The sequence below is a fragment of the Echeneis naucrates genome, chromosome 4 (assembly GCF_900963305.1).
Source record: "Echeneis naucrates chromosome 4, fEcheNa1.1, whole genome shotgun sequence".
In the NCBI taxonomy this organism is placed as follows: Eukaryota; Metazoa; Chordata; class Actinopteri; order Carangiformes; family Echeneidae; genus Echeneis; species Echeneis naucrates.
The window spans coordinates 1395112-1407315 of NC_042514.1; the positions used below are offsets into that span (position 1 = coordinate 1395112).

Here is a 12204-nt window from a genome sequence, read left to right on the forward strand (position 1 = left end):
ACGCCATTTAGTGCATAAACTGTTTACGGCTCTATCCGCGTCGTAGTGTTTATTTCGATTTAGATAAAATGATCACAAAACAGTTTACATTTTTATATAAAACGTGATTAGTACTTCTCAAACTCCTGAGCGAACTTACCTTCGTGTCAAAATGTAAATTACACTAACGTGTCTCGTTGAAAAAGATCATTCCAGCTTTCTTCAATAGCGATACTTACATATTTTATTTATTTATTTTTACATAGTTTATTAATTTTTTTTATAGCATTTAGAATCTGGGAGGATGTTATATTTTGAACCGGAAGCAGTCTTCGTGTCAAAGGTCAAAGTTGGCGCACATTGTTCCTGCGCGCTTCAGTTGAGTTTGACAGAGAAATGAATGAAGTTTTCTCCAAATTGGACTTTTAGCACACTGCAACGGCAACGAACTGGACTGCGACCTCAGAGTGTCCACAGAGTGAAATAAGAGCATCACTTTATTTCCGGTAAGTTTGTGTGTGTAACAACGTGCTAAAGCTAACAGCTAGCCGGAGGACTTGGAGTAAACAGTTTGACCGCAGAGATCTGGAGGAAACAAGACCATTTCACTTCACTCTGATTATTCCAAGAGGCAGACTTCTCGGTTTAATGTCGACTAAGTTTATTTTATTAACCATAAAGTTTATTAAGTTTATTCTGGTTCGTGTTCCTCATCCTCCGTCTTACAGCCGTTGTTTTGAAGAAAGACTTTGACGATTTTTTTTTACACATTGCTTTAATAAAACAATTCATTAGCGGTTATTTTGCTACAGATGAACTTTGGCAAAGTGTTTGTAATCAAAGCAGAGATTTATATGCACAATAACCAATCAGTAATCCACAGAATCAACTTAATGTTTGAGGTCATTTGGACATTTGGTCTCATTCTTGGCAGGTTCAACAAGCGAAATGCTTCAAACATGGCATGTAAAGGCTTTGCTTATTTATACATGTTTCTGCTCTGTCCTTAAGTAATTGTACAACAATAGATTGGTTAAAAACGTACACGTGTAGTTTTTACTGTGATAACAGGTTTTATATTAATCTTGACTTGACGGAACTTTGTGACAGACTCATCACGTTGTTTGTATAATAGCCAATAAATTGCCGTTATTGTGAAACGCTTTTCTACCATATGTAACATTTTTCCTCTTTACAAGTTTATAGACCAGAACAAAGATGGCTGGAATTCTCTTTGAGGACATCTTTGATGTAAAAGACATTGATCCAGATGGCAAGAAGTTTGACAGAGGTTTGTGAAATGAATTTATTCAGCAAATGGAGAAAAAAAGTGTACATCCCAGTTGTATCTTTTTGGATTGTAATAGTGTCTTTCTAATTTATTAGAAATTCCTATTGCTAGAAATATAGGGGAAAAATAAACGGGGAAAATAAATCCTCATTTTTTGCAGTGTCTCGTCTACATTGTGAAAGTGAATCTTTCAAGATGGATCTCATCTTGGATGTGAACATACAAATCTATCCTGTTGATCTTGGTAAGAAAGTTACATTTTTGTCCAATGTTTAGCTTCTAGTTATTAAATGGTTGGTTTAGTTGAGTCTATAATAGCGTGTATATATTATAACCAGAAGATGTGGCCTCTTCTAATTTATATATTTTTCATATTTTATCTAATAATAAAAATAGAAATCTTTTGAGTAAACTCGCTGGCTCCCACAACAGTTGGCAACTGTGATATACATTTTACTGAGCCCTGTAATAATCCCATCAGCTTCCAACCAATAAAACATATTGAACTGTAGATGTGAGTGATTGTAACTAAGACTATATAACCCTCCTTCAAAACTTTTCAATGACATGATAAACCTTGTGTTGTTCTTATACTTCTTTTCATATAGGGGACAAGTTCAGACTGGTTATTGCCAGCACGTTGTATGAAGATGGAACACCAGACGATGGAGAGTATAATCCTCAGGACGACCGGCCGTCCAGGTGAAACATTTTCTCTCTATATGTTGACAGATGTAATGTTAACAATATATGCCGTATGATTTATTATTTTTTTTTCCTTTTGGCTGGTTTCAACTCATTTTGTTTACATTTTCAGAGCAGATCAGTTTGATTATGTGATGTATGGGAAGGTTTACAAAATCGAAGGTGACGAGACTTCAACAGAAGCGGCCACGCGGCTGTGAGTGATGCCATACATGTGTCAATACAGTGACTAAGCCAAGAGTACCATCAGTGCAATAACATTTAACTAACAATTAGCTGGGACAGACAGTTGATTTAGCATGTGTGATTAGTTTCAGCTGTAACATCTGTGAAGTATGTAAACCAGAAGTTGATTTCTAGATTTATTACCTTCTACATTATGAAAATGTGTAACAACACTTTACAACAGAAACATATAATTATAGGACCTATTCAGCAAAAACATAAATCTAAAAAGCCAAACAGCTCTTACAGCTTCCATTTTGAAATAAATATGAATAAAAACCACTGAGGTCAGATTTGATATTGCCTTAGGGGGGCACTATAGTTAGTTTGTATTGTTTTTCTTACTGTTATTGCAAAGCGGAAGAATGTGTCTATATATTGTTATTATAATGAGCCTTCTCCTTCTTCCAGATCTGCCTATGTGTCTTATGGTGGCCTCCTCATGAGGCTGCAGGGAGATGCCAACAACCTTCACGGCTTTGAGGTGGACTCCAGGGTCTACCTCCTCATGAAGAAACTGGCCTTCTAAAGCCCAACCCCTGGTTCTTCCACTGCCTCAGTCCACCTTAATGTTTGAATACTTAGCAGCACACCCAAAACATTTATGTGCCCAAGTCTGGAGTGTGTTACCTTCTACAAGAACATCTTAACAGAAGTCACGGAGGCTTAAGAAAATATATTTAGTTTTTTTATGCTATTAGTAATGAAATCTTCCTCAGTGGAGATGGACTGCAGACTAAAGACTGTGATGCTTAAAAGATACAACATTCATCTGCAGAAAAACTGTAAATAAAGATTTCTTTTATATAAAAGGATTCTTGGACGTCCCTGTTCAGTCTCTTTGGATCATACATGCATCATTATTTGTCTTGGCATATTTATCTGTTCGTTTTCTTTCTATTCCTCAGGGCCTGCTTCAGGGAACTTTATTACATTTAAATGTGGTTTTATTTTATTTATTCACAGTTTTTGGTGTTGTGGGTAATTTCCAATCAGGGACGCTCACAGGGCAGAAAATGGCCCCTTATTTACATTTCAAATTAGAAGTTTTCACTGTGGACGGTCTGTCCAGAGTAACGGTAACAATCAAGGCGCTGCTTCCAGTCAAAAGCTACTTTGAAATAATTATTCTAAGCTGAATCTTTATTCAATTAAATATTCTTTTACTCATTGCATTCATAAAGATCTTCAGACCAAATAGCTTTTCATTGCTGAAAATATTTGAATTTGGAAATGTCTTGATCCTTGAGGCAAATATTTTTGGAAAATAAATTTGCTCCCGGCTCACAGATGGGGCATCATTATCCGGGATGCCATAGGTGACAGTTCTGTATTTGCTCGTATTGCAACAAACTAAAATGTGCTCTCTCAGGAGACAGAAAATTGAATTAAAAGCAAAGAGGCAGTATTTGTGTGCAACACAGGCCCCTCAGTGTCAGAGATAATGGGTGTCACAGGACAGGCTCACTGACTCACAGTCTCCTGGTATGTGTTTAAGAAAGTTCTAGGAGGTCTACTAAGTTAGAGAAAGCTCTCAGTGGGGCATTTTATAAGGGACACACGTGCATCTGCTTATTATCACCCAGTTGAAGGGAAGGAGTGCAATTCTGCAGGCAGATCAAACACCTGAAGGAGGAAAGAGCTGAGAAAGGCAAGGAGGGCAACATGGACCCTAAACCATCTATTATTGTTGGCCTTGTGTTTTTGTTTTTGTGGCCACAATTTCCAATGATCAATCTAAAAACACAAAATGGTAATTATAAAATACACCATGTGAAAGTGTGCCAGTAAATTCAATAAGCCAGCAGATGACGTGATTCTCGAAGAATCTGAGAGTTGGTGTGGCTGTTTTAAGAAGAAGTGCTGTTCACAGATAAGCGCCCGCTGGCCTTGGTGGTACGTTGCAGCATTAATTTAGTCCCAGATCCCGTGACAGACTGCAACTAATTGTATTTCTAAACACTTAAAAGCTCCATAAATTTATATTTGAGCCTGATGAATCATAGACTCTCTGGGCTTTTTGTTCTCATGATCACATCGTGAACGGTCAAACATTTCAGGAGTGGTGGCAGCTCCTCTGATAACACAAAGTGAGAGTCAGCACATTAGCTGTGTCACGGTAGAACAGGTTTATAGCACATTATGTTACATTACAGTCACATTTATTTATTTGACAGATACTTTTATCCAAAGCAACTTACCAGTGAGATCAAGAGCTTGGTGTACCTGTGGACAAAATGCTTGTTAGACATCTTGGGAGCGGGGCCTCCTCTCATATGATGCCATTCCTCGGGGGAATGCAATGATTGAGAGTGACTGAAAAGAATCTGCAGATCTTGAAGTCTCTATGAAGGAGCAGCAGAAGGACAATGAAACATGCTCTCCTTTTGTCACCGCAGGACTTTCCTCCTAGACCTGAGGGGAGAGGGAAGCTGAAGTTTTCCAGCTGCCCTTTAACTAATATTCCTGTAGGTGTTCTTTTTATTTGTTGTTGCTGCAGAAAATCGAAACATATGACAAAGTGCATGCTTCCACTCATTCCATCTGCTGAGAAAATCAGATAAAATTAAATAAAATAAGATTGTTCTTGTGACAGAGAGCTCCAGTTTATAGTAACAATACGACGTCTAAGAAAAATGGTCTAAACCGGCTTATTTCCGGGTTGGATTCACCGGAAGTGACGCAGTGGATGTGGGTGGAGTTAAAGAGAGCAGGAGTGTGTGTGTGTGTGTGTGAGTGATTTCTGCAGAGGTGACAGCTGAGTAATCGGCCTTCCTGGGAGTCCTCAGCCTGTCTCTGCTGGGACGGACACAGCAACATGTGTCCCTGTCCCGGACCTGTCCCGGTCTGTCCTCTGTCCTCTGTCCTCTCTGCGCTCTAATTGGAAACACGGCGCTCAGGATTAGAGATGAGTCCTGGAGGAGATTGAGGGAATCCAGTCTTCCAGGAAAACGGCTGGAGCTGACACACATTATGGATGACAGACGGAAGAGGAGGCTCACCTTCTTCACCATCGGACTCATTTTCCTCCTGAGCGGTGTGGAGTACGGTGAGACCTTCCTCCACCAACACCGGAGTTTCATTTGGGGTTCATGTGCAGAAAAAGTATTTATCGTTGTATTGGAGCTTTAATTTAGAAGTAGATCCAGAAGTGAGTCACTCTTCACACACAGGTCAGCCAACCTGACAAAAACATTTGTCCTTTTGCTTGTTGGTCTGGCTGTTTAAAAGCTTCCTCTCTCTTTTTATTTTTAACTCGCTCCTCTCACCTGATCCGAGCTCTAAAGATTAAACCACCTTCTTTATACCTGGCTGAAAAATCCTAATCATGTTTCAGTCACTTCATTTAGCAGTTTGGCTATTTTTTTTATATCAGACCACTTTCCGCATTTGCTTGTACAAGGACGAGGTTTAGATTTGATTTACAGTTTACATGAACCTCACACCTCCACCTCCTCCTGGATTTATTCTCATCACCTCTCCACCGTCTCTGCGGTCTAGACAGATTTCGTTCTGTGCTGTTGTGTTTCACTGTGTGCGGGGAGTTCATGTTCTCCTTCTCCTTCTGGTCCAAACAAAGAAGGAAGTCTCTCAGTCAGGGTGATGCAATGTGGTACAAATGAACACTTGTTGGTTTCTCCCTGGAATTTGATGAGAATGTGTTTTTATTGTGTGTCTTTGTGTGTCCCAGAACTCGAACTTGGATGTTATTGGGTTATTGTGTTTGTCTTTGGGATAATAAGACTGGAAGCACACAGAGCAGCCAAAGCTTAACTGGAAACGAGCACTAAAGTATTAATGATTGAACATATGTGCAAACCTTTCATTGTAGGTAAACAGTTAATCATGACTGAGGAAGAAAGTGTTTATTTTAAATTGCAGTGAAGTTTTTTCTTAACAGTTAATCAGCAGCTACAGGCTGTAATGTTTAATGTATTTCTTTTTGTCTTAGATATACCTGAGACTTATTTCCTGCCACTTGTGTCTCCCCAGCTGTGATATTGCCTACAATATGGAGGTACTTGCAGACTCTGGATGCTCCTCCTTACTTCCTGGGTATGGCCCTATCAGCGTTCAGCCTGAGTGGCCTCCTGTCCGGACCGCTCTTCGGCCACTTGTCTGACAGAACCAGAACCACCAAGAAGATCATCTTGTTTGCCAACATGTTTGAGATAGTTGGTGAGTCGGCTCTCGGCCTCCACTGACGTCTCCCTCAGAGCGTCTGCACCAGGTCCATTTTAATGCCACGTGTGTGTGACCTTTTTTTTTGTCCTCCAGGTAACTTCATGTACTTCATGGGCTTCTCCAAGTGGCTCTTACTGTCCAGCAGGTTGGTAGCAGGTGAGTCCGAAGGGTGTGAAGTGTTCCTGAGGCTGATAATCCATTTAGCCAATTGGAATCCCGCAGATTACATCTGTCATACCAAACAACGGCGCTGTCATCTGACCAGACGCATGATGATGATGCGTGTCCTGTCCTTGCGGGATGCTGAGCTCCAGGTTTCAGTGCAGATATTTCCTAATGGAATCTGTTTCCCCTTCAGGCATTGGCACGGGTGCAGGCTCATCTATCTTTGGCTTACTGACCAGAAGCACCGCTCCAGAGAGCCGAGCCACAGTGTTCGCTGCCGTCATGGCATGTCGACAAGTCGGCCTCCTGATTGGTCAGTTCAACCCGGCCCTCTGATGCCAAATATCAGAGGCCGCCTGCTGATTATTTGATTTTTAAATGGGATGAATTGATGAGAGATTACTCCTGATACCTTTTTGTATGATAAATGTTCATTCGACATAATGACTCAAACAAATAACCTTTTTGATTGTAGTTTCTTTCAAGTCTGACCCAAAACATACAGAATAATTCATTTTCAGCTTTGATATATAGTTAAAATGAATCTTTTGACGTTGTGGTGCACTCAGGTCCGGCATTTAACATCTTCCTGAGGCTGTGTGATTTCCAGCTGGGTCCCTTTGTGGTCAATAAGCATACCGCCCCCGGGGTAAGAGTTGAAAAAGGTAATTTAACCTTTTCTGACATCTTGTTTCCCCACCAACTGACACACTCCCTCCCCCCCTTTGCAGTTGTTCATGTGCCTGCTGTGGATTCTCCTTCAGCTGGTGGTGCTCTTCATGTACTGGGACCTTCCACCTCTGGTGAGGAGGAAGAAACAGGATGGCTTGACAAACAAGAGTGAGGAAGAGGAGAAGGAGCGAGGGCTGATGGAGGAGGAGGACGAGGACAACGATGAGGGAAGGCCGTTAATGAGGTCCCAAGAGCTGGCGGGGTCCTACGGCTCGGTGGTGACTTCCAGCCCTTCAAGAGACGACGTTACTGCTACCTCCAACGCCATGTTGACACATCTCTCTCCGCCTCCGTCCCCACCGCCATCAGAAACTCACGAGTCCTCCGGCCCCTTTAAGAATTTCAGCATATCCCGAGGTAAGGGTCAGTTAATTAGCTTCTCCTCGGCCCAAAGCAGCTGTTTATGAGCTTTAGCTCCTTCCCTAAAAACCACCACGGCTGTAATTAACTTTCTTTTCTGGCCATTTTTATAAATTCCTAGCTGTTCTAGCAGTTTTGGGTTTTCTGGCTGTATTTCCCCAAGGTTGCCACATAGATCTGTACGGTGTAAAATTCATTAGCAGACTAAAGATTTGCGCTAGTTGAGTGGTTTATAGCAGCAGAAGTTTCTCTCTGCTCTGTCCCGATGATTGATCTCCAACTCTTTCCTCTGTTTTCCTCTTTGTGGCTGTAGAGTTCCTGAGAGAGGAGGTGGTTGTGCTGCTGGCCGCTCAGTTTATCACCCTCTTCAATCAGACAGCACTGGAGGTGAAATGAAGGAGCTCAAACAGAGCTCTTCAACCTTTAAGACGCCGATTCCTTGTGAAAATATGTTTCTGAACAAGAATAAAATTTGAGAATCTGAGTCAGACTTTAGCGGACTGTGCATCATTCCCTCCTCAGACGATGGTGACTCCACTGACGCAGAAGTACTTTGGCTACGGCGAGCTGGAGAACAGCGTGATGTACTGTCTCTGCGGCTCGGAGGTGATCGCCGGCTTCCTCTTTGTGCGTTGGCTGAGCCAGCATGTTGCTGAGCGTGTGGTCCTGGCCGTCGGTTTGACCATCTGCAACATCTCTGGAGTCTGGTGCCTCATCTTCCTCGCCAAACCACAAGGTGAGGAAATACCACATCTTAAGTTGTGTTGTTATTGTTGTGCTTGTTCTTTGCATTACAACTAGGGCAGGGCAGCAGGATGCATTATGGGAAGAAGACAAGCGGGTGGAGAAAGTGTAAGGCTTTGGAGAAAGTCCTGCTGGGAAGCCTTCAGTCCTTTCTTCATGTGGATTACTGTGGTTACTTTGACACGTAGCACTGAATCAGACCAAATCCAGGTCTTCATGGAAACAGCAGGTTCACCATCCCCGTCTCACTGCATCAACTTTCAGGAGCTCTGAGGAACAAAAACCAGTTAACTACTAATCCAGCATCTGTGGGATGAGCTGGACCAACAGGTCCACATCCACGAAGGCTGCCAGGACTTAAAGGATCTGCTGCTAATGCCTTGGTCCAGATCCCACAGCTCAGCTCCAGAGGTGTAGAGGAAAGGAGCCTCTCATATTAAAAGCATGCGGTCCTGATGTTATGGCAGATTGTGTAGTTTCCTCAGGATGTCGTAATTGTGTCACGCATGTGTCAAACTTTCTAACTGTAACTCCTGCAGGTGGGTTTCCTTGGCAGCTGACTGAGTTCATCATCGGGGTGTTTCTGCAGGTTTTGGGTCTGCCCTTTGTAGCTGTGGCCCAAGTTTCCCTCTTCTCCAAAGTCACGTCTGAGAAAACACAAGGTTGGAAACTCCATCTAGTGGACATAAAGACATATTGCATATTAAGTTTTGGTTTTTGCTTCGAGGAAGCTCATATTGGAGTTTTGTTTGTATGTGTGTTCACATCATCGATCTGACAATCTAAACGAGGTTTTGTGTTTGTTTGGTGTGTTGTGGTATTTCAGGATTCAGTCAGGGGGTGCGTCGCTCAGTTGGGGGTCTGGCCACCATCCTGGGCCCTCTGTGGGCTGGAGGGCTGACGGAGAACATGTACATCATGTTGGGGGTGATGATGGCTCTGCTGGCACTGCTGACGGTGAGTGACAGAAAAATGAGACTGAGACAGTGAGATGAAAAATAAAAATGGAAAGCCTGAAAGAAAACGACCCGAAGCTGCGATGATTTTAATTTTCACTGTTTGGGGAGTGGGAGGGGGGAGTGACAGTTTATATAATTTATATAATTATAAAAACGCAAGGCTGTCGTGAATTTCCTTTATATATAATTGAATCTGTCATATTTATTCCCATATTACAAAACTGGGTGTCAAATACACATTCAGTTCGATTCAGGATTGTTTTCTTTTATCGATTTTATATTTCTTAATGTCTTTCAGAAGGGTTAGAGAGAACCAGAGAATATTTTATGTAAACAAAGTTCTGTCTTTAACCCTAATGGATGAACTTAAATAGAGTAAAGTTTTTATTCCTCAACGAGGAATATAAAAAAGAAAAAAGCTACAGACACAATAGAGTATTGTAATATCACCAATAATCAGTCTTAAAAAAAACCAACACTAAAGAAAAACATTAAAATGATTTAAAATGATTTGCTTTTTTTTTTTTTTTTTTTTACACATTGTGGATTCATCACAACTGTAATGTAAATTTGAATTCAACATTCAACCATCACCTTCCCTAAATTCCCCTCAAGCAGATTCTAATTTGTCCTTTGTCACTATATCAAAGGAAGTAGCTGTCATTGCTCATGTGGCAGGCCTTAATATCTGATCCAATAATTGCTGTAAATGTGCATCTAAATTCCTGGAGAATCTAATTAAACCAATAGGAGATGAACAAACCACAGAGAACTTATGAATAAGAGGTACAAGTTGACATCTTTCAGCTTGCAGCTCCCTTTGGACTCGGGAACAAACATTCATTACGCTCATAATGAACTGAGGAACAACACAACAAGCAAATATTTCCACAGAGGAAGGGCATGTTGTTGGACCAAAACTGAATATCACTGCAAATATTTGGGGTTAAATATTTCACTGCTGATTTCAGGATTTACTTAGCAGCTTAGTGTCGTTCTGTTTTTCTAATTTGTGCTGCAGTGTATTAAATAATATTAAATAACGTCTTTTTTTTTTTTTTTTTTTTAAACTTGGTTTCACAGGAGCTTTGTCTTTCTGTGCCCTTAAAAAATCATTTAGGATTCAAATTTTTGATTGAATCAGCAGCATTTTAGAAAACAAATAGAAATGACCATATCTGCTTATTTAAACCTTTCTTTTGTCTTTTCATGCTAAAATGTAACTACAAGTCTGTCAACTGTGTCCTTTCAGCTGACTCTTATACTACTTATTCTGTTTTATCGCCATTACAAGTGCGTCAGCTGTTTATTAATTTAGCCTTCAGGAAATGCATTATCTCCACCACATCAGATGACGATGTTACTTTTTCATTTGTTCATGCAGATGATGCTGGCCTTCTCCTATGACCGTCTGGTTGAACCAGCTTCTGTGGAGGAGGCTGACAGCCCAGACAGCTGAGGTTAATCCAGCAGGAAAGGTGAATATAGAAGGTAGCTATTTGCACATCTAATTAATGCATTAGACAATAAAGCATGACAGAGCTGGTTTCAAAATGACAGGAAGGAGCAGCTCTATCTAATCCTTCGTTTTCCTCCTCTTCTCTCCACACACACCAGCAGCACGCACTTCACATCCTCCTGAGTGTTTGGACTTTTCAGCTTCTGTGTGCACGGGCAGATGAAAGCACCAGTTTGGTGTATATGCATATTTCCCATGGAAATATAAAAAAATCTTTGGGGCACCACATGTGCACACTTTGGCTCCAAACCGTTTTTCTGCAGCTGTTGAATTACTGCTGAAATGTGCTTGTGGATTTTGTTGACCTATTACTTTGTGCAATCAGCTGTTCAGACTTTATACTTATTCCACTGCAAAATGGACTTTGGAACATTTCTCAGCTCCCCCACAAAAAACCTGCAGATACATCGGAAGGTTTTTGATCTTAATCAAATATCACATCAATCTGCTTCTTGATGAACAATAATTCTATCTACCTCTGACACCGAGAAGGTTTCACTAAGAAGATAAAAGCTGAATGATTTCTGTGGCTGTATTTGTTGATTTAAAAATGTTAGAGCACTTTGAGTTCATCTCTAAAAGAATCACTGAAACGACACAAAACAATCAAATTCATCTGGGTTTTAATTTTAGTAAAAATTCTGAGGGAAACTTAACTTCCTGTCTCAGTTGTGAAAACGGTCACGTTGGGGGATTTTTCCACTTTGGCTCAATATCTAAATCTTTGAAGTGAAACTACAAATATTTGAATCTTCCTTTAAAAAGTCCACAATGAAACAAATAAATAAAATAAAAAACCTATATCTTAATAGCAACATGAGGCTTTGAAAGCTAGCTATTACAATTTGACATTTTCTCAATGTAAAGGTTGATTTAAATGATGAAACAAACTGCCTGCTTTGAAAAGAGCAGAGAAAAATAACTTGGATTTATTTTTCTTTGAGGTCGATGTAGTTCATATTTTCAACACAGGTGGGTGCTCTTTGTCTTTGGTCCAATGTCCAATGTCCTTTTATATTGAGTCTGTAGTGTTGATGTGCGATAAGTCAGAAAGTCCTTGTGTGCACTTTCACAGCAAACAATCTGGGGAAGAATAAATTGTAATTGTTTGAGGTGGCAGCACAGAAACACACAAAACGTCTTTTTTATTCACAGACACCAAAAATATGTAATGTACTGATATTTATTTCTCTATTATGTGCTTACTTCTCAGAACTTTTGTGGGCGGTTAACATGTACACAAGTTTTTTTTTTTTTTTTTTTTTTTTTTTTCCTTTGTCTCTATACAAAAAGAAAACGTTTGACCACACTTGACTGTTTTTGTGTTTTCTTATTTAGGA

General features: G+C 40.5%; 2 protein-coding genes across 6 annotated transcripts; both read left to right on the forward strand.

The window, feature by feature from the left end:
- Positions 1-154: 154 nt before the first annotated feature.
- polr2h (RNA polymerase II, I and III subunit H) lies at positions 155-3003 on the forward strand. Of its 2 annotated transcripts, none has more exons than XM_029500248.1 (6): positions 155-485; positions 1186-1270; positions 1431-1514; positions 1879-1972; positions 2088-2171; positions 2612-3003. In XM_029500248.1, the coding sequence occupies exons 2-6, from the start codon at positions 1198-1200 to the stop codon at positions 2727-2729; spliced, it is 453 nt and encodes a 150-aa protein (XP_029356108.1). In that variant the 5' UTR covers positions 155-485; positions 1186-1197; the 3' UTR covers positions 2730-3003. The 2 variants fall into 2 exon arrangements, with proteins under 2 accessions (XP_029356108.1, XP_029356107.1); XM_029500247.1 differs by having other exon boundaries at positions 159-485; positions 1179-1270; positions 2612-3002.
- Positions 3004-4939: 1936 nt separating this feature from the next.
- mfsd8l1 (major facilitator superfamily domain containing 8-like 1) lies at positions 4940-12103 on the forward strand. 4 transcript variants are annotated; one of them, XM_029500424.1, is made up of 12 exons: positions 4940-5249; positions 6194-6379; positions 6479-6541; positions 6744-6863; positions 7120-7199; positions 7282-7639; positions 7956-8029; positions 8165-8378; positions 8926-9048; positions 9213-9343; positions 10730-10836; positions 10963-12103. In XM_029500424.1, exons 1-11 carry the CDS (start codon positions 5174-5176, stop codon positions 10802-10804), a joined length of 1500 nt encoding a protein of 499 aa, XP_029356284.1. In that variant the 5' UTR covers positions 4940-5173; the 3' UTR covers positions 10805-10836; positions 10963-12103. The 4 variants fall into 4 exon arrangements, with proteins under 4 accessions (XP_029356284.1, XP_029356285.1, XP_029356286.1 ...); XM_029500425.1 differs by having other exon boundaries at positions 10966-12103; XM_029500426.1 differs by having other exon boundaries at positions 10730-10823.
- The last annotated feature ends 101 nt before the right edge of the window (positions 12104-12204 follow it).